General features: G+C 35.4%; 1 protein-coding gene and 1 long non-coding RNA gene across 4 annotated transcripts in view; one reads left to right on the top strand and one right to left on the bottom strand.

Annotated features, from left to right (window-relative positions):
- Window positions 1-23,022, bottom strand: part of LOC136026062 (unconventional myosin IC-like) — a 137,024-nt gene that overhangs the window by 85,203 nt on the left and 28,799 nt on the right. For all 3 annotated transcript variants that reach the window (XM_065702248.1, XM_065702249.1, XM_065702250.1), the window contains exons 3-4: window positions 18,683-18,798; window positions 10,169-10,239 (exon numbers count right to left, since the gene is read on the bottom strand). In XM_065702248.1, the coding sequence (XP_065558320.1) occupies window positions 10,169-10,239; window positions 18,683-18,798 (187 nt within the window). The remainder of the gene's footprint in view (window positions 1-10,168; window positions 10,240-18,682; window positions 18,799-23,022) is intronic.
- Window positions 1-23,022, top strand: part of LOC136026073 (uncharacterized) — an 88,287-nt gene that overhangs the window by 50,153 nt on the left and 15,112 nt on the right. The window lies entirely within an intron of this gene.

Genomic DNA, 23,022 nt, shown 5'->3' with positions numbered 1-23,022 from the left:
AGTATTACCTTTTTATCCCAATGCCCAATAAACTCCCCACTGAAGGGCTGGACAGAAGTTGTGTCTGTAATCACTATTTTTGAGCGATTAGTGAAATTCTCAAATTTCACTAATCGCTCCCAGACCAAATTTTGGTCTGCAGTGGGTAGTCGCCCCCTTCTTCATAGTAAATTACGCCCCCGTAGTGATGTACTAATGTAGTGATGCATTTCTGTATGTAACATTTAAACACATAATTCTGTGTATGGATATTCAGGATAATTTGGCATTATATATTTCACACAGAAAGAATTACAATTGTAATTCAGGTATCATTGGCAAGAACACAAAGGCAAAATTACTAATTCTATCTTGCACAATTCTTGCCGAAATACGAAGGTCAGGCCCAAATGGGAGCTTTGATTGTTTTGTATAAGCTAATTCACATACAGTTAGTATCTCTCGAATAATGACACAGTTTTTACGCTATAATTATAAACAATTAACGCGCAGTCAACTAATTCAGAGTCATGAATTTTTGCGAATCTGTTCTTATTCAATTCAGCATGTATCCCGCATTATGCTTGATACATCCAACGTTTCAAGGATTTCAAACTACTTCCTCTGCCATGATATAGCCTGTGTAAAGAAAGGGGGTATCACAAAGGTATAGGACAATTCCTTCAAAGATCTTGCTGGCATGAAAACGTGGGTATCTTCAACAGCTTTCTGAGACTGAAAAACTTAAACTGACTTTTCGAGGTTTTCAACCCCATTCCATTAAGAGCATATTCTTAATCCCTCTTCAACGCATAAGTGGTTTTAGGAGGGGGATAGAGCAGTTGCCCCGGGTATAAAATTTTGGCGTTGCAAAATTTCAAATAAATAATTTAACGGTTATAATTATTTTATATATTTTTCAAATACATAAGAGGGCGCTTTTGGCAGGAACCATAAGCAAGTTCAACCTAAAATTTTCATTTTTTTCATATCCTCATCACCATTTCTTGAAAATAAATGTAAGAAGACCGAATTTAATAAAATTTAATTTTGTTTGTGGTATTGTGTATACAAATTTCGTTTATAAATGAAAATGTTTTGATAAATGAACATTTTGCTAAAATTCTGCCTAAAATATGGAGAGGCAGGGAAAAGGGGCATAACATGACTTCGCAACGGGTACAAGAGAGACCGGATCAGCCACTGCTTTAAGGTCCAACATAGATTTTACTTTCAAGCATGATTGAATATTTAAAGTTTGCAGCATGGGTACAGTCAAAACCCCTGGTTGTGGGAGGTGGCGAACAAGCCAAATTTTTTAGGTCTTCCTAAAATAAGATAAAGTCAAACGAGGTAGTTCGCACTATTGCTAAAAAGAGGTGGAATTCCCAAAATGCACCCCTAATAGCACAAGGTTTATGCAATGACTTCCAATACCGGTAACCGAACTTGGTTCTATTAGGGGAAAGTTGTCCTAGCCGCTAGACCATACGGGATTACAAAAGAGATTTTATAATACATTAAAGATGCATTGCAGAGCAATAAAAAAGTAACATACTTAGGGGACATTAAACATTAGGGGAACTGAAAACATGAGTTTAGTAGGCTTTTCCCTACCTTAGAAAACTGATCGCGAAGTTGAACGAAACTTCCAGCAATGAAAATGGCTCGTAAACCTGAATAAATTTCTAATTTTTGCTAACAAATCAGCTTACATCCTGCTAACCGCCATGCCTAGACCAACAGTCTAAAAATGTAGGCTTAAGCCAAATATTAATCTGTTTTTAAAGTAAAGCAAGCTCTAGATTCATTCGATAAGACACCTATCTTCACATAATTTTTCAAGCCGTACAGTTAGGGATGAGGCAGAATACTATCTAATGGAAATACTTCCTGGGTCTAACCCATTCTTGAGAACTTGTTTTGTTTAACTCAACAGCTGTCAAAGAAACCACTGTCCTGAAATGTTTCGACATAGCATAAAGACTGCTTCTCGTGGAGTTTCGGCCTCCCAAAAATTCCTCTCATGATTTGGGTCAGAAGTAGTATGGGATTAACCAATATAAGCACACACAGTACCCCCGTATCCAATCAACGAATACAAGCTCACGGAGCCTCCCACCATTTGGAGATACAAACCCCACGCACCTGGTCTGCCGAGTGTCTGGCATAGTGTAATCATTAATGTTGTCAATGAAACGATGCTATGAAGATAAGTGCACAGAGCTCCCGTAACCTATCAACAAATATTAGCGCACACTACCCCATCATTCCTACAACACACATGGTGTTATCTCAACTTCCGGAATAATTCGAGGAAACACTTGCCAGCAATTACTTCTCGATGAAACAATAATTTGAATACAAGCACAGAGTGCTCCCATCATTCATACGACACACACGCGTAATCCTTCATGTTCTCGGGAAAAATATAATGAATGCAAGTGGACCCATATCTTGATTTCGAAGAATTTCTTGGCATGTTTCCACGAATTTCAAGAACGATCCCTTATCTAGTATTGCGTAATCATTCATGTTGTCAGTGAAACAATACTATACGTTCTGCGACAGTCCTCACATCTGGTCCTTTGAGATAACAACTGAGTCAACAACATTTTTAGCTTCTAAGCAGTTTTCCATCGATTTATTATATGTATGTCTAATGTTGGAATTGAACGTCTGACCCATTATTTCCTATGTACGACCCTATTTTACTCGACTGAGCTAACAAGTCTTTGATGATGTTATCTTCTTAGAAATGGATTCTAGGTAATCAATGTATTGTTTCCGGGACGCTGGCCAACTGATGTTAAGCGCCACTATATCGTAACAAGTTAATTGTACAATCGATTTCTCAATTAGAATTGGATGTATGGTAAATACAATCAGTGATTAGTTTCTGGGCACCTTTTTTGGCATCATTCCGAGATTGTGCATACCATGATGAATTGATATGCTTGCTGGACAGACATATTCTTTTGATGGTTAATGAAACTAGTTTCGGTCTCCAAAATTATAATGACTACAACATTACAACTAGCCAGGTGTTATATTTCTAATGAAATGCCTTTGAGCACATCAATTTTCCATTCATGGGGATTGCGCACGAGTTTGGGTTTCTACATTCCCATTTAGGATCCCATGGCCCCCTCCCAGGCCCCTTGTCCCTCTCCAGGGTTCGAAATTTTTAATAGGCTTTTGTTTATTTTTCACAATGACACACTAATAGCATGGAAAAGAACGACTATTGAATGTCTCGCTGTTTACGCTAGGAGGTGAAACCAAGACTAGAGGAACTTCTTTGGATATTTCATAGGCCAGAGTATGTTTTCCTCAATAACATTCTTATAGCATGGAAAAGAATGACTATTGAATGCCTCGATGGTTGCGCTAAGAGATGCGACCAACACCTGAAGAATTTTTAGAGATTTTTCATTGGGCAGAGTTTTTTCTTAATGTTATTTTATTACCATGGGAAAGAACGAGTATTGAATGTCTAGCGGTTTACGGTAATAGTTAAAACCAAGTCCTGAGTGTTTGAGATTTTTCATAGGTCGAAGTTATTTTTTTCTTAATGACATTCTATTACCATGGGAGAAAACGACTGTTGAATGCTTCGCTGTTTACGCTAGGAGGTGAAAAAAGGACCAGAGAAGTTTTTGATATTTTTCATAGGCTACAGTTTATTTTTCTTAATGACACTCTAATAGCATGGAAAACGAACGACAACTGAATACCTCGCTGTTTACGCCAAAAGTTGAAACCAAGACCAGAGGAGTTTTTGAGATTTTCCATAGCTCAGACATTTTTTTCTTAATGACATTTTATTACTATGAAAAAGCACGAGTATTAAATGCCTTACGGTTTACGCTAATAGGTGAAACCAAGTCCAGGAGTTATTGAGATTTTTCATAGGTAAATTTATTTTTAATTGCATTCTAATACCATGGAAAATAACGACAAATGAATGCTTAGCTGTTCACGCCAGGAGATGAAACCAAGACCAGATGACTTTCCTTAATGAAATTCTAATAACATGGAAAAGAACGACTATGGAATATATCACTGTTTACGCTAAGAGGTAAAACCATAACCATAGGAATTTTTTGAGATTTTCGTAGGTAAGAGTTTTTTTCTCAATGACATTCTAACACCATGGGAAAGAACGACTCTTGAATGCCTAGCTGTTTACACTAAGAGGTGAAACCAAGACCAGTGGAGTTTTTTGAGATTTTTCATAAGAGAGTTTATTTTTCTTAATGATATTCTAATAGAATGTAAAAAACGACTGTTGAATACCTCAATATGTACGCTAAGAGCTGAAACCAAGACCAGAGGAGTTTTTGAGATTTTTCATAGACCAGAGTTTGTTTTTTCTTAATGTCACTCTAATCAAACAGTTCGTGGTAACGAACTGTAGTAAGGAGCGACCCGGCTCAATAGTAACCAAAACTCTAAAAAATGGAATTTTGATATCGATAGCTACATCAAAAGAATCGTATTTTAATGCTGATTTTAAATATATAAGTTTCATCAAGTTTAGTCTAACCCATCAAAAGTTACGAGCCTGAGAAAATTTACCTTATTTAGGAAAATAGGGGAAAACACCCCCTAAAAGTCGTAGGATCTTAACGAAAATGACATCATCAGATTCAGCGTATCAGAGAACCTTACTGTAGAAGTTTCAAGCTCCTATCTACAAAAATGTGGAATTTTGTATTTTTTGCCAGAAGACAAATCATGGATGCGTGTTTATTTGTTTGTTTTTTTTTCCCAGGGGTCATCGTATCGACCAAGTGGTCCTAGAATGTCGCAAGAGGGCTCATTCTAACGGAAATGAAAAGTTCTAGTGCCCTTTTTAAGTGACCAAAAAAATTGGAGGGCATCTAGGCCCCCTCCCACGCTCATTTTTTTCCGAAAGTCAACGGATCAAAATTCTGAGATAGCCATTTTGTTCAGCATAGTCAAAAGCCATAATAACTATGTCTTTGGGAATGACTTACTCCCCCACAATCCCTGGGGGAGGGGCTGCAAGTTACAAACTTTGACCAGTGTTTACATATAATAATGGTTATTGGGAAGTGTAAAGACGTTTTCAGGGGGATTTTATTTTGTTTGGGGGTGGGGCTGAGGAGAGGGGGCTATGTTGGAGGATCTTTCCTAGGAGGAATCTGTCATGGGGGAAGAAAAATTCAATGAAAAGGGCGCAGGATTCTCTAGCATTACAATAAGAAAACAATGAAAAATAAATATGAAAACGTTTTTTCAAATGAAAGGAAGAAGTAGCATTGAAACTTAAAACGAACAGAGATTATTACGCATATGAGGGGTTCTAAAAATACTTTAGCATAAAGAGCGAGGTATTTAGGAGGAGATAAATACCTCGCTCTTTATGCCAAAGTATTTTTAGTAATTTCAACTATTTATTCTACGGCCTTTCTGATTCAGGGGTCATTCTTAAAGAATTGGGACAAAACTTACGATTTAGAGTAAAGAGCGAGGTATTAACGAGGGTACAAACCCCCTCGTATACATAATAAAAACTTAAGGTTATGAAAGTTTGTTACGTAAGTTAATTCTTAGGTTACGTATATTTTTTACTAATAAAAACGTTCGTTAAAAATTAAAAGTTCTAGTTGTCTTTTTAAGTAACCGAAAAATTGGAGGGCAACTAGGCCTCCTTCTCCACGCCTTATTTCTCAAAATCGTCTGATCAAAACTAAGAGAAAGCCATTTAGCCAAAAAAAGAATTAATATACAAATTTCATTTTAATAATTTATGTGCGGAGAGCCAAAACCAAACATGCATTAATTCAAAAACGTTCAGAAATTAAATAAAAAAAACTAATTTTTTTAGCTGAAAGTAAGGAGCGACATTAAAACTTAAAACGAACAGAAATTACTCCGTATATGAAATGGGTTGTCCCCTCCGCAATCCCTCGCTCTTTACGCTAAAGTTTGACTCTTTGCCACAATTCTACTTTTTTAAAAAATTAAAAGCTTTAGCGTAAAGAGCGAGAGATTGCGGAGGGGACAACCCATTTCATATACGGAGTAATTTCTGTTCGTTTTAAGTTTTAATGTCGCTCCTTACTTTCAGCTAAAAAAATTAGTTTTTTTTATTTAATACCATAGGAAAGGACTATTGAATGCCTCGCTGTTTACGCTGAAAGCTAAAACCAAGACAAAAGGAGTTTCTGAGAATTTTCATAGGTCAGAGATGCAACAATAGGACACTTCTTTTATTTTTTTTTCTATTTAAATATAAAGTAAAAAGCTACATTAAGACTAAAAATAAACAAAAGCTTTTCCGTATGTTTTGAAGGAAACCTCTACTTATTGCCTCGTTGTTTAAGGTAAGAGGTGAAAGCAAGACCAGAGGATTGTTTTAGATTTTTCATAGGTCAGGGTTTATTTTTTAATGGAATTCTATTACCATGGAAAAGAACGAGAATTTTCCCAAAGAAGAGAAACGTTCACCTTCTGATCTGCATTTTTCAAAATACATTTGATTTTTAAGCTAACAATGGGATTATAGCTAAAAAACAAATTAAAAAAGAAAAAAATTCACTACAAACATTATTTTTCTAACTGGATAAATCACGACTAAGATATATGAATCATCTTCATTTCGTATTTCGAAAAAATCACAAGTGAATTTTTTTGTTATAAGTACATTTAATGTCATTTTAAGACATGTAAAAAACAAGATGAAAAAAATCCAAGTCCCCAAAAAGGTTAAAAATTCTCGGTTAAAAAGAATTAGAATACAAAAAAATGTCACTACAAACCTTATTCTTCTAATCAGAAAAATTACGACTAACATATATTTATCATCTTCATTTCATATTTCAAAAATACCACAAGTGAATTTCTTTTGTTTTAAGTATATTTAATGTCGTTTTAAGACATGTAATTACAGATAAAAGATTTCGAAGTCCCAAAAAAGAGCTGAAAAAATACCTAAGTTAAAAAGTCAAAAAAAAATTTCACTACACAAATATTATTTTTCTAATAGAAAAAATCAAAACTAACATACATTTATCATCTTCGTTTTGTATCTTAAAATATAACAAGTGAATTTTTTTAAGTAAATTTAATTTGATTTTAAAACACGGAAAAAAGTTAAAAAATCCCCTTCCAAAAAAATTCCAAGTTAAAAAACGGGAAAGGGGAATATTGGGGCCCAGGAGGGGTAAATTTGGTCCTGGAGGGGGACATGAGACCCTGGAGGGGTACTTGGGGCCCTGGAAGGGGTTAGGGGATCCTGTTTTGGAATGTGGAGACCCAAACTCATGCGCAAGCCCCAGTAATGGAAAACCTATGTGGTCAGGACCATTAGGTTACAAAGATGATACCTGACCGGTTGTCGTCATTACAATCTTTGAAGATCAAAAAAGTTCCATTAACCATCAAAAGAATATGTCTGTTCAGCAAGCATCTCAAATCACCATGTTATGCATATTCTCAGAATGATGCAAAAAAGGTGCCCGGAAACAAATCACTAATTGCATTTACCACATATCCAACTCCAATTGAGAAATCGATTGCACAATCAACTTGTTACGATATCGCGGCGCTTAATATCAGTTGGCCAGCGTCTTAGAAACAATAAATTAATTGCCAAGAATGTATTTCTAAGAACATAATATCATCAAAGACTTGTTAGCTCAGTCGAGTAACATGTCGTTCTTTTAGCATAGGAAATAATGAGTCTCACGTTAAAATTTCATAAAATCGATAGAAATCTGCTTAGAAGCTAAAAATGTTGTTGTCTCAGTTGTTATCTCAAAGGACAAGGCGTGAGGGCTTTCACAGAACGTATTGTACTGTTTTACCGACAACATGTATGATTACGCAATACCAGATAAGGCATAATTCTTGAAATTCTCGGAAACATCCCAAGAAATTCTTGAAAATCAGGATATGGGCCCGCTTGTATTCATTGTATTGTTTCACCGGGAACATGAACGATTACGCATGTGTGTTGTATGAATAATGGGAGTACTGTGCACTTGTATCATCACATTGTTTCATCGAGAAATAACAACTGGCAAGCGATTCCTGGAATTATTCTTATCTTCGGAAGTTGAGATCACACATTGTGTGTCGTAGGAAACGATGGGTTAGTGTGCGCTTATATTTGTTGATGGGATACAGGAGCATTGTGCGCATATTTTCATAGCATCGTTTCATTGACAACATGAATGATCACGCTATACTATATACTCGACAGACCAGGTCCTTGGGACTGATATATCCTAATGGTGGGGGATACTGTGCGCTTGTACGGTGGGTGTACTGTGCGCTTGTATTCGTTGATGGGATACGGTGATACTTTGCGCTTATATTCGTTGAAATACTACAGTCAGATTCTGCGCTAATTTTATTTGTTTATTCGAAGTTAGGAAGCATCTATGTTGAATCTTTTAAGTCTTACAAGTAGGGGTGGAGAGGGAATGGGGCTTCAAAATGTCTTCCTAAATCCTACTTTGGATTGTGAATCTATCGCTATTAGCCTCATTCAGGGCAGTTAGAGGGAGTAGGGCTAAAACTAAAACATCTAACTGGACAAAAGGGCGTTCCAATGGGGAAGGAGGCATGCAACTTCAAGTTTGAAGCGTATTTTTACGTATTTCGTCGAAGCGTTTTACAGTAACTTGTCTGTTAGTTATGGTAGATTTCCAGAACGGTATTCGAGTAATTCCCAAAAAGGTTCGGGAACATGAGATGAATTTTGACTGGTGCAGCTTTGGCACATAAGTCAAAATTCACACTGAGCGATGCAGAACATCCCCCTCCCTAAGCCTTTCCCATAAGCCCTTGGCTCCTTAAGCCCTGTAAATTCCCTGTAAGGGCTGTAAGTTTTGCTGTGTATTCATTCCTAAAACCTTCTTTCATTTATTATTAGTTTTCCGTGCTAGCAAAATCTGCTTTCCCCACTTTTACCACTGAAATTCCATAGATGCAGTTGCAACGCTTTACGGTTTTTATAACTTCGAATAATTTAAGACAGGAAAAGGCTTAATTTAAACCCTTTTTATTTATTTTTAATTTTGTTTTGCAAACTAGGAACATTTAGCGACATCAAACATATTTGCTTTCGGTTTCTAAGTTATTTCAGGATTTCTGCAGCTATTTGAGATTTACCGCATAATTGTATTGGCGAGAAGAAATGTTTCGACAAATGTGTTTTCCAAATTTCCCTTTGGCTACGAACAGAACAATTTTGACACTGTAATCACAATTCAGAATTTGTATTCATATTACCAAAAAAAAAGGTATTGAGTCAAAATGAATATATTCGTTTCTATCTTTTCAAAATCAAATTGGAAAATTTTCTTGAAGACTTTGGAATTTTTCCGAAGATCTTGGGGAAAGCATATATATTAAGCATTAGTGTTGATTCGCTATCAACTAATGCCAATTTCACAATGGTTGAATTCGCAGTGGTATCCCTTTTTGGAACATTAAACTGAACTTTCTTTTCCCCGGAGTTTGCACAAGGGCATGAGCAACTTCATGGAGATAAGATCCTATTCCAAGGCCGTATTCAGGGGAGGGGTCAAGGGGTTTGACCCCCTCCCCCAAAATTTGTCTGACTCGTGAAAACGTAACAAAAATGAACATAAATAAATTTTTGATTCGTTTTTTAAAGTTTTTAAATCCTTTTTGTAAACTCCTCTCCCCTCTGAAAAAATCCTGGATACGGCCCTAACATATCACTTCCACTTTGAACAGGTATGTTTTGGAGACTTATTCTGGGAAAACCTTCAGCAATAAGGAAGCAGGATTCAGATTGCAATCGACCTTTGAAACCAGAGAATTTAACTTAGATAAGCTCAAACATTCTTTCCTTGTTTGATTTACGCTTAATATTACTAAAGCCCTGTGTTTACTATAGTCTTTTCAAGCCAAGTCAGATGAGCGAACGCACCTTACTTGCCCTTAAAAAGCACCAATGGAGAACGGAGCTGCCAGACAAAATTAAACAAACATGGGGAAATTCGCCTATGCAGGAATAATGAAAACACGGCTTGAGAGCGACAAGCGTCGTAAATTAATGGGGTGTTTTAAACCCAGGTAACACTTGTGTTAAACTGGCCACCAATTTACAACCACTTTTTGACCAATCAGGTTCAATTGTTGATGCATAGCTAAATAAGCATATGAATTGGACTTAACATACCTGAGATAAGAATACACTGGTCAGCGTGCTCACCTCTCATGGCTCTAAGGGCAGTATCACTCACAGCAAATCTAAAACAATACAATCAGCCTATTTATATAATATTAATTTAACAATACAATTAATTTATATTTAACGATAGGCTACGTATTAGTTACATATAAATTAATACAGTTAATTTAACGATACAATTAAATGTATATAATGGTAAGGAACTGCTTCACTTCATGGCTCATTGTCCTGAATTACAGGATAAAAACAGAATTATTTTCTAGTAGTTTTCGGTCAAGTGAGTGATTGGTCTCAGTAATGGGACCTAAAGATTATAGGACAATAAAAAAATGCAAAAGATATTAAATTGGGAATGACCCAGAGATAAATTTTTGTAAGGGGGGGGCTGCTTGAAGTATTGTTGAATGTGTGTTTCTTTTGTTTTTTCTTTTTTTTTTGTAGCCATATCCCATGTGGCTTTAAAGTATTAAATATCTATCTATCTACTATTATTTTGTGTGCAAGTTTTAAGTGTTATTTTGTTGTGTTTTAATTATGGCATTATATGGCTTATTATATGTGTTCTTGTTTTTGCTAATGTAATTTTTTATTGTTATGTTATTATTGTTGTTCGGTAAGGTCCGTAAGCGTTTTTTTTTTTTTTTTTTTTTTTTTTTTTTTTTTTTTTTTTTTTTTTTTTTTTTTTTTTTGCCATGACTCAAAGAGGCTTCTATAGCAGTAAATATCTATCTATCTATTTATTAAAGAAAAACAAGGTTTTGAACTAAAAGCAAGAAACAACATTAAAACTTAAAACGAACAGAAATTATTACGGATACGATGCGGTCGTCCCCTCGTCAATACCTCACTCCGTACGTTAAAGTTCGAATTTTGTCCCATTCCTTCAAAAATGAGTCCTGAATCACAAAGGCTGTTTCATTATAATATGAAGCTCCTTTGAAAGTACTAAAAAAGACTTTGGAGTAAAGAGCGAGGGGACGACCCTCCTCATATCCATAATAATTTATGTTCGTTTTAAGTTTTAATCTTGCTCCTTACTTTTAATTGAAAAAAACTTGTTTTTATTCTGATCGTTTTTTAAATATTGCTGGGAAATCCGGCCTGAAAGCGTCTGTATGCTTCCCAATAAATAATACTTTATGTAAACAATGGGCAAAGTTCATAACTTACAGCCCTTCTCCCAGGGACTTTGGGGGGTTAAGTCATCCTCAAAGACATGATATTTTCTTTTAATCAGGTCATTTTGGGGAAAAATGAGTGTGGGAGGGGGCTAGCTGCCCTCCAATATTTTTGGTCACTTAAAAGGGCACTAGAAATTTCCATTTCCGATCAAATGACCCCTTTCATGATCTTCTACGATCACTGGTTCGATATGATCACCCCAGGAAAAAAAAACAAAAAAAAACTAAACAAACAAACAAATAAACACGCCTCCGTGATCAATCTAATGACAAATAATGCAAATTCCCCATTTTAATGCATAGGAGCTTGAAATCTCAATATAAAAGTTCTCAGGTATGCTGAATCCAATGGTGTGAATTTCGTTAAGATCACTTGATATTTTGGGGAGATTTCCCCCTTTTTAAAAAACAAGTTTTTTCAACTGAAAGTAAGGACCGACATTAAAACTTAAAACGAACAGAAAATATTCCGTATATGAAAGGAGTTGTCCCCTCCTCAATACCCCACTCTTTACGCTAAAGCTTGATTCTCTCTCACAGCTCTACTTTTTGAAACAATAAAAAACTTGTAATAATATAAAACAATTTAATATAAAACAATAAAAAATATTGTAAAGAAGCAGTATTAATTGTAATATCAAGCAATATCAGCATATTCTTTTCTTTCATAACAATTTTATTACTACCTATTTCGAAAGCCAGACACAGGAACTTAACATATATCAATATAATTTTCCCCTCGTAAGGCTACAAGAGCATCATTTCTTGATTCTAACAAACTTGTGAGTTTGGATAAAACAATTTCATAAATCATTATTTGTCATTCGGACTCGGACACCGCAAGCACACTATTTAGTTGAAAAAATTCAGATGGTTCCTTCTTGAGTATGGACTAGAACTTTATTTTGTTGTTAGGGGAAGTTTTTTTTTACTTTTTTCTTACTTTTTTTTAACTTTTGAAAGACGAAGCATAACTAGTCTAATATACAGCAGGCTAGTGTGGATTTTATTACGGGGCTTAGGCTATCCCAACCTCGCTTTAAAAGGTAATAAGACATATAAAGTCATTTATGGCAACTGTATAAATAAGCTCCTCTGCCGGAGATTTGGGCTTTGATATTTAATGGGTAAAGACGCAGATTAGTGGTTTTCCGCGATTAAGTATTTCCACCCTGTTTCTCTCCAAATGGCACTTACTTTTGATGACCTGACAAATTCTTCATGGTATTAAAGTGAAACTTTCGAAACTGATCTGCAGTTTATATGGGACAGAAGAAAAGTGTTTTGAGCCTCATGTCTTTTCTAAATCCTGATTTTTACGGTTTGAAAGACTTTTAATTTATGTTTCTTAAATGGGAAAAGATTGCTGGTGTAGCTGGTAAGGTAATGTAGTGCTGGTAAGGTAATACCTTCAATAATTTTCAGTGTGATTTAGGAGCATAGCCTAGGTTTAGGACTAATGAGGCCATATAGGCCTAGGTTATATAGCAAACTGTTACAAAAAAGAAATAGACACAAAAAAGTAATAACTTTACCGAAAAATCACTAAACTTTCGTATATAGCCATAATATATAGCCATGCCATAAGTGGTATTATCAGGGATAAAGAAAATTAGAAAATAATTTATATGGTGTCAATCAATTTAACACAATTTGAAATTCTGTAAAACATATTCGGAAAGAGTATTGAACGAAAATTTCTTTTTTTCTGGTTTCTTTCCTAAAAGTCTACGTAGGCCATCCTATTATGTTTTTCGTATAAAATGGAGCCAAATTTGTATATATTTTTTTTTTTTGTATATTGTGCCCATTATGTTCTTTTAGTTTCGGCAGTGGCCGGTATCGCTAAATTTGGCAGTTTGTCGGAAGATTTCTTATCCGAACTGAAACCTATAAAAAAAACTTACTTCATAGAAAGTTTCTAGTTGTTGGGAGTTCAGAGTCGCATCCAGTATAACCCCCACCCACTAATTCCATGACATAGCGCTAGACTACGCCCTATTTTTTCAGGTGGATGTTATTTGGTATCGTGAACCACCTTTTGACCAGAAATAATTCTAAATATAAACAGTAGCTCGAGTGGCTGTCCACTTAATGAAGCCTAGTATTCATCCTTCGCAGTACCACATGTGCCGCAAAGTTTTGACAGGCCTTACACTGCTCTTCAACGCATGGCGTAAAGGTTCAGGATCTGGCTTCTTCACAAGCAGACAAGAATCAGAAACAGAAAAAAATAAAAATAAAAATTGACGTAAACCTAGTCCAACTACACATAGCGGGCCAGTTTTTAGCCCGCTATACAAATCGCCCCAAGTGATTTTTTTTATTGTAGCACCAAAAATTGTTGTGAAACACTCAAGTTTGGGCAATTTTAGCACTTTAGGAACTGACCCAATTTGCAGTCATGGTTTTTAAAGGTTCTGGCGTATTTTTGGCGTGTTTTTCAAAGAGTCTGGCGTATTTTTTGTTAAACCTTCTGGCAACACTGCTTTCCTGTGTGCGTCCAACAAAGCAAAATCGTCATTATTCTGTTTGTGATTTACTGATTTTAGTTGAGCCGGCTGGGCTTTAGTTGATTCGGTGGCTTTATTTCACTGTTCGGTTCAGTTTGTTAGTTCCGTTTGCGTTTTTTGTTTTTTTTTTTAGTTTAGAATTTCTGTCTTTGTTTCACTGTTTATTTTAGCTTGTTAATTTTCGTTTGCGTTTGTTTATTAGTTTAAATATTCTGTACCTAGTGCTAGTTAGCTATACACAAGTTTTCTGACTCTGAAGACAACACACACAAGGTAAGATACGATCATGATTCTGTGTACTTTGTAAACTAATAACTCCGGACCCGTTGGCCCGGTTTAATTTGTTCTTTTGTTATTTTTTTTATCTAGTTAGAGGTTGATAAAAAAGTCTATACCGATAGGTGGTTAAGTTGCCGAAATAAAAGGCTTGTAAGCGCGATGAATTTTTAACAAAGCCACCCTTGTCATGATTGAGTGCCCAATCCGTCAAGACGGGCGAACTCGAGACAGGCGATTCGATTCAGAAGTTAGCGGCTCGCAATTAAGAAAAAAAAAATAAACATTAAGGATGTTTTAGATCAAGCTATCAAACGTGCATGGATTCTTAAGGCCCGAGTACACATTGAGGCCGCTCTTCTTCCGCCATTTCGCCGATCCTGACAACATCTCGACTGTTTGTGTATGTGCACCAGCGTTTGGGTCGACGAAGTTGATTTTGTGGCTGACAGTGTATTGTGCGAATCCTTCCTTATAGAGTCCTTCTTTCAAAATGACAAAAACAATAATAAATAAATAACGAAAAAATCAATAAGAAAAAGGTCGGGCGCATAACATATAAGTACCAATGCTTCCTTAGGTACTTACGATAGGTGATAATGCTTTAGTTTGAACTCTAAAAAGGGCGAATAGTTATGATTAAAAAATATGCGTGGAAATTCGCTCCCTTAAGTCAGCGCTAGGTAGCTGCAAACCGCATTTATTTAAATATATGTAGTAGGTTTTGGAATTATTCTACTCTTTAGTTTGATTCATTTTTTTAGGGGGGAAGATAAGAAGAAGATGGCGAAGCGACCTACCCAAGGACAACCTTCACTTTGAAACTTTTTTTTCGAAAACTCAAAAAAGAAACACACTTGAGAGTCCTAGTGATATTAGTTTTCATGATACTGCGTCAACATCGGGCTAAACCCCTACACCACATCAAGAGACTCTTGACGAAAACATGAAAAATCTCATCTACATCCCTTGAATACTAGTAGATATATAAACTCTAATTCAGATGAACACTCCAAATATAATATTTTGACATATCCTTGGGTTCCAGAAAATACATTCCAATTTGCTGCAAGTGGAAAAAGGAATCTTCGTTTTCAAAGACAGTGGTCGACTCGTTTCTCTTGGCTGTTATATACTCAAAGTGATGATGCTTTTTGTAAATATTGTGTTTTACTCTCTAAGGTATATGTAGGCAAAGGATATAATCAAACATTAAAATCCCTTGAGAAAGAGTCATTCACAGAATGGAAGGACGTCCTGGAATTATAAAAAAAAAAACACGAGTCGCATACCTACAGCAAAGATTGCCCAATGATTGGTAACACCTTTTTGAAAACAAAAAGTAACCTAAACTCTGATATAAGGAATATTATGGATTCGAATAGAAGAAACAAGCGGAAGATAACAGAAAAAACGCTTTCATCAATTGTAAACACAATAAAACTGTGTGGCCGGTAAGAGTTAGCATTGAGAGGCATGAATGACCATGGACCAGTATCAATAAATGATGAAGAGCAGTCTTTAAATGATGGTGATTTTCGTGCGCTTTTTAAGGATGAGAAAACTTAGTAAGACACACAGAAAATGCTAACTTGAATATATTGCAAATGACCTCCAAAGGTCAGAATGAATTGGTCAGTATATGCGGAGAATAAAACCAGAAAGAAATTGTGGCGAATGTTAAGTATGCTAAGACATTTTCAGTTCTTGCGGACGAAACTGAGGATATCACTAGTCACGAGCAAGTCTCAATATGTGTAAGATACACTAAATCAGAAAGACCCAATTTTTTTTATTTGCAGGGAAGATTTTTTTATGATTTGTTAAAGCTGACAACACGATTAGGGAGGCGATGTCAACTCTAAAAGACTTAGGAGTGGAGATGACGAACATGATAAGGGTACGATGGAGTCTCTGCCATGAAGGGCTAATTCAAAGGAGTCCAAGTAATAGTGAAAAAATCTTTTCCTCAGGGACTATATGTCCATTAAAGTTCCCATTCTCTGAATTTAGCATTATGCTAATCATGCAGTGTCGCATGCACTAGAAACTGTATTGGAAACGTAAAGACTGTCACAGACTTTTTAAAAGCATCTCCAAAGAGGAGAGCTGTATTACAATCCTCCATAAATCAAAATTTCCTAATACTAAATGGCTAACAGGCATGTACGAAACCAGATGGGTGGAGAATCAAGCAGTTTGATAAAGCTTAAAGAGCTCTTTAAGGCTATTTTTGAAACTCTAGAAAGTCTTAGTGGTCGTCTTAGTAGAAAGTCTTAGTGGTCTTAAAAGTTCTAAACGGCCTAAAAATGCGTCACTTGACACTTAAATTTGAGGATTTTCCGGGGGAGGACCATACACACCAGGTCTTAGCCCAGCGTGCCTTAACCCCCCCCCAAATTTTTTCTTGGGTACGGCCTCGGTTACAATGACATGTAATTAATTCAAAAATTCATAATTTGACTTCAGATAATTGAGAAGAGAAGACTAAAGGTTACTATATCGGAAAAAGCTGTTTGATAGATTAAATAAATAAAAAAAAAAAAAATAATGAAACAACCTTTCGAGCAAATGGTGGAACAAAAGGGTGGGATCTATCGATAAGACCAGGCACATGCAGAAGAGGTGAGTATCCTTAACTACCAGAAATCTCAATTTTTACGGCTTTCATAAGCTTTCATATAATTTGCCCGATAATTTTCCAAAAAAAATAAAAATTAAAAAACTCTGCTGTTGTTTTTAGCCAAAACGTTGAAGTTTTTTCCCACAGGGAAAAAAGAGAGACCCCAGGACTCTCTTAATTTTTATGTATTTTAGCATCTTTACTCCCTATGTTTTCTTAACCGAGAGTAGCTATACCCTTCCTACCTGCAGATATACATGTACAACTTAAGTGACCAGAGGCTAAAGGCTCATGGCTAACATTTTAAGCCAACCTAGCCAAATGGATGGTACATTGGACTTGCAATCCTCTGCTTGTCAAGATGCGGGTTCGAATCCCAGTTTCAACTGCTCGAATCCTGGCTTGGGGTGGAGGTCAGTGGTGTGACTCTTCAGGCATAGCCAGCAGGGATGTAGAGATAATGGCATTTGAAGCCTGAGCCCCGGCCCTGCTATGTCTGCCCCATCAAAAATTACATTTATTAAAGGTACAAAATATCCAAGCCATACTCTAATCCTACCTGTCAATAAAAAAGCAAGCTCCAAGATTCTAATATGCTTTTCATTGAGTGTCCTATTTTCGCCACAGGTAATTCAAAATAGCAAGAAATTAGTTTAAAAAGCTTGCATCGGCACTAATATGCTCCCAAATTATTCCTAATAATATCGTCTTTAAATATTTTGCCAAATTCATCTTACAGGTAAGAAAACTGCTGTTCTAAACTTCGATCTGTTTCAATTTCAAAAAAATTCTGTCTTACTATCTTAACTCTGATTGGTCAATCACAAAATTTACGCTTGAAAGTTATTCAACCCGATAAATTATGAAAATGATGCATAATTGAAGATGTAGCCACGTACAATTTTTATTTTGTTAACAAGTGTGGCTGTGATGTATCCCTAACATTAATATTCGGCCCAACATATATATTGAGGTTGAAATCGGAACGCTTGAAATTTCATGTTTTTTACAACTTACCGAAGAATTTCCATATTTATTTTCTTTTTCTTTGCCGTTAAATATTCAAAAGTTTTTAACCCTTTTTAGAATGTTCTTATATTATTTTTAAACGATGGGAAAGTATCAAGGCTTGATATATTGATTATTATATAGGCAATAAAGACACATGCTTAGAAAGATCCGGGAATTTTAGGCCAAAATGTGCGAAGGAATTTTCGTATAAAAGGCAAAAATATGGCACGGAACTTTACAGTCCCTACCAGCGATGCTAATCTCCGTTTCTAACACTCTTCTTATTTACCTTCCCTAGATTTCTCTAGGTCCCCTTAAGCGCAAAATGAAAGATAAAAATGAAAGAAAAAGACAATGAATGTGAGTGCCGAAACAGGACGAGAATTTTGACTTTTTCATTTTCCAATAATTACTGGAAATTACGAAACAAAAATTTTTTAATAAAAAAACACACAAATATTAAGACAGATCGTTATAATGAATCACCTTAATATTCGTTTTTTTGAAACGAATGTTTTTTTTTTCAAGGTTATTCCAGAAACAGTGCTGCCAGACTTGGCAGAGTAGCAGGGTTTAGGTGCTTCTTTAGAGCAGTTGCACACAGATTTTTTTTCCAAATCACTCCATTTTGCTTAGGAGAATTGCTTTATATATTTCACATTCGATGCATTTTTGGAGAAGAAAGAGTGATTTCGGTGCATCGCTTTTTAGGCTGCATCATCTTATATCATGTATATGGTAACACTGGTGAGAGAAGAATATATATATATATATATATATATATATATATATATATATATATATATATATATATATATATATATATATATATATATATATATATATATAGCTTAATATAAAAACCAAAAGAAGAAGGAAAATAGACAACAGTACTCACACATGAGGCGGAACTTCATAGAAATTGACATTTCTGTATTTTTCAACAGTTCCGGCATCGTATGTTGACAACTCTTTGTACGGATTCACCGATATCAAAACTGGACCGATATAAGTCTAAAATTAATAGAGTACATAGTTTAAAGGGTAAGACACTAAGCTTGGACAGAAAAGCTCAAAAAACAGTTAGCAGGGCGTTCCAAAAGCCCCCTCCCCATTTTTCTGATTATTTTGAATAATAATAATATAATTCACCTGGTTTGAGGTTTTTACAGCCCCAGTCCTATCCAGCTAAAATTATTTGCTAGTGTATGGGCTGGGCACTGAAATGAAAGGTAAGAAAAGATGTGATACCAGGCACGTACGAAGATGGTGGGGTGTTAAGAACCCCTCCCCTCTTTCCCTCAAAATTTTGGATACTGATTATCTAAGTCGCCTCTTTTAAGATTTTAATTCCATTCCATTCAACCCAAATTAATTCATGTGTAAATACAGTCGCAACACAATAAAATACAAAGGTAAGGCAAGCTGCAACACAAGGGACGTTAACGGTTATAGAGACGGTCTAGGAAACCACCCTCATTTATTCCCATAAGTATGAATAATGATGATAATGTATGCCTGTTTTTAAGACGCCCTCCCCCGACACACACAAGCAAATTTATGTGCTAGTGTGTTTTTGACACGATGAAATACAAATGTAGGTAAGATGCGACACCAAGTGCGTAAGAAGTTGGAAGCATCTTCCAGAAAACTACCACAAATTTTAACATAGTTTTGCATACTGATTATTTTTTCGCCTGTTTCAACATTTTCGAATCCTCCCTCCATCCATCTAAAAAAATGTTGGAACAAGTTTACATTTTTTATGATGCTTATGGAAATCAGTGTGATCAACCCACTTTTGTCAACGTGAAATATCAGTGGTAGATTCACATTGGCTGAAGTAGGTGTATCTGAGTGGATCTCAGAACCCACCCCTAGAAGCCTTAAATATTCCATATGCGTAATAACCTCAATTAGGAGAACCTCAACATAACCTATAAATTTCATTAGTATCCAATTAAAATGGAAGTAACAGACTAGTGCAGTGGTTCTCAACCGGGGTCCACATGAACCCTAGGGGTCCATGTAATATTTCTGGGGGTCCACAGGCAAAACACAACAAATTGGGGGTCCATGAAGAAAACCAGCTCAGAACACTCTTTATTTTAATAAATTTAATTTCTACTGTAATTTACTGTTCACTTTATATTGTGTTCACTGCATGATACACTGTCAACACTTAGTTGCAAAGAAAATGAGTGCATGTCTGCATGATGGCCTTACTGTTGTAATAAAAGTAGTTAACCATATTAAAACAAATTCTCTCTGAGACCATCTTTTTGGTGAATTCTGTAAGCAAAATTGAGGAAAGTTTGGGCGGCTTGTATTACATACAGAGGTGAAATGGCTATCAAACTCTGATCTGATATCTAATAAAAGTGCTATTGCTGCTTTTCTAAGGAAACTACAGCTGTATAAGAATAATATCAGGCATTGTGCATTTGAACAGTTTCCTTGTTTGGACTGTGTTGACAGCGATTTGCAGGATCTTGCATTATATGGTGAAATATTTAAAGGAAAAATATGAAAAATATTTTTAATATAAAGGTGAATATTTGGAAAATATACATGAAGATATGCAAACTTGGGTTGGCGATCTACTCGGAATGGAAATACCAATTTGGGTTTCAATTCCTTTCAAAGTTAATGTTGCCGAAATAGATATATCTTTGAAAGAGCCACTCAACAAAATACAAAGTGATAAAATAATGGATGCAAAATTCAAAGATTGCCAAGTACAATATATGGAAAACAAATGATGTTGCTACAAAGTACCCTATGCTCTGGTATAAACTACATTATTGCTATTCCTACATCTTATCTTGTTGAAGCGGGATTTAGTCATGTTTCGCAAATGTTATCAAAAGATTGCAATAGACTTGACATTGTGAACAGGGGTGACCTTTGGCTATCATTAACATCAATAGAACCAAATATAAATAAACTTGCCGAGAAGAATAAACCACAGGGATTTCATTGAATAAACATGCCTTTTCCTTTTTTTGTAATCACACACTTAATTTCAACTCCTTTTTTATCCAAATTGCATAACGTTGGAGTGGATTAAACTGCCTGAGGAGCTCTACTCTCCATGAGCTTGTGTTGCAATGTAATATTGTAGTTATTATCACAATAATAGTAATAATAATAATAATAATAATTATTATTATTATTATTATTATTATAGTAGAATATTTTATTTGTATTAAATTAGTTTACATTTAAAAATAAAGCTTAATTGTATACTATTTCTTTGATAATTAAAACCTTAAAATTTATATTAGTGAAGAATAGAAAATTGTTCTTATGTCCAACAGCTATGAAGGGGTCCACCAAGATAAAAAGAAGGGAAAAGGGGTCCATGGGTAAAAAAAGGTTGAGAACCACTGGACTAGTGTAATGATATTATGCACATAGGCTACCTCCAGGACAAGTTGAATGTAGTTGATTGTAAGAATGTAAGTTGGTTTCTGATTGATGGGTTAGTCATATCTGATGAGTCATACATCATTTTACATCTTTACACTGAGAAGATCATTTACATCTTTACACTTAATGTGAAACTGCTATAATGCTCTAATAGCTAGGTTCTAGTATTAGCCTACAGATTCTCCTGGCGAGTCTCTGCTGGTAGCCATGGTCTTGCTGGCAGAAAGCTAATGCTACAGCCACACTGAAGTCGCACATATAGACACAAAAACTGAAGATTTATGGAATAAAATTCTTTTACCTATCAGATAAAGAACGATCAGAAATGAGTCACTTATTGTACTTAGAAAGGAGTTGCACTTAGTTGAAACATATAATTCCATTGTGGTTAGAGATGAACAGGGGGAGGGGGTATATATTTAAGGCTTAAGAGACTTTTAAAATCATATTTTTGTAGTGATATTATGTTTCCAGAACCCAATGCAAACTTCTTTTGTATTTTTGAGTTTTCTTTCCAAAACGGAAAGAAATATGTAAAAAGTTTACATAGTCAGATTGGCTGCAGAAAGATCCTTGTATTAAATATTGAGACATTATTCTACCATCAAGTAAAATATGGTAGATAAAACTAGCAGAAATTTTTCTAATGAAGGAGCTAGCAATATTGAAACATTGAAGTATTAGTAATATAGTAAAGTAATTTATATGTCACCCTGTACATAAAAGTTTTATTTAAACTAAAATGTTATGACTTGTTTTGACAAAAAAATTTCAATCTATACAAGTTCTATTGTCAGTTAACAAATATTCTGGTATACGACTAAGATACCAAATTAATCTAATTTTTTTTCCGATAATGAAGCCAAAAATCTGATTTGATTTTTAGCAAAACTACAGATATGATTGTTATTGTAAACATTATTGAGCATTTCTCTAATTCCGACGCACAACATCATTATTGCGCATGTATAGCTTTTTTGCAACTTTTTTCCATCCTTAGAAGGTTGTGATCAGTCATAACTAACGCAAGATACCTTTTGTTTTCTTGTATAACAAGTTGTCTTGCGAGTACGCTTAGGCAATAGCCCATACATCCTTCTACTATTGCATATTTCCTTTTACGCCTTAACTTCCGTTAAATAACAATGTCTGCTTTCTTTGGCAGACAAAGTCATGTTCACACCCTTTGCCGCCCTTCAAACTGTTCAGCAATCAGAAGGTAAAGTACATGACCTTTTCGCAAACCAGAGAAATTCTGGATCAGCATTTACCGTCTACATTGGGCTCTCGGCCGACTTAAAGCTAGAGCTTAGTATTGTTAAATTATTAATTACAGCTAGAGCTAGAGTATTAACTCTGATTATTTTGATTCCTAGTCGCGCATTCAACGCTCTTAGGAAGCTGATATGAAGTGACAACTTGATATCTGAGGAGTATAAAATCAACGCCATCGGGCTTACAAAGAAAAATTATGTATATGTTGTTTTTTTTGTTCCGTAGCAGCGGTGGCACTACTTGTAACCCTATTGTAATGCTATACTGCCTGTGGCACTGGTATTTCCAATTTTTTTAAAGTCAACTTCTATTCGGTGGTTGGTACATCTTGACTTCTATTTTGTGTGACGATTGTTCAACTTTACCTTCTGGGATGTTAGGAGAGTCAGTCCTAGCTCTTTTAAGTTTAGAAGGTGTTACGTCCACTTAGACTCTTAAACAGCCGTTAAACCAAGGTCGTGTCCGGGGGTAGGGAATCCCAGTTTGCCCCCCCCCTCCCCAAAAAAAAATTGTCCAACTCGTAAAAACGCA

This window comes from Artemia franciscana, chromosome 4 (assembly GCF_032884065.1).
Source record: "Artemia franciscana chromosome 4, ASM3288406v1, whole genome shotgun sequence".
NCBI classification, from domain to species: Eukaryota; Metazoa; Arthropoda; class Branchiopoda; order Anostraca; family Artemiidae; genus Artemia; species Artemia franciscana.
This window is presented reverse-complemented; position numbering and strand designations above follow the sequence as displayed.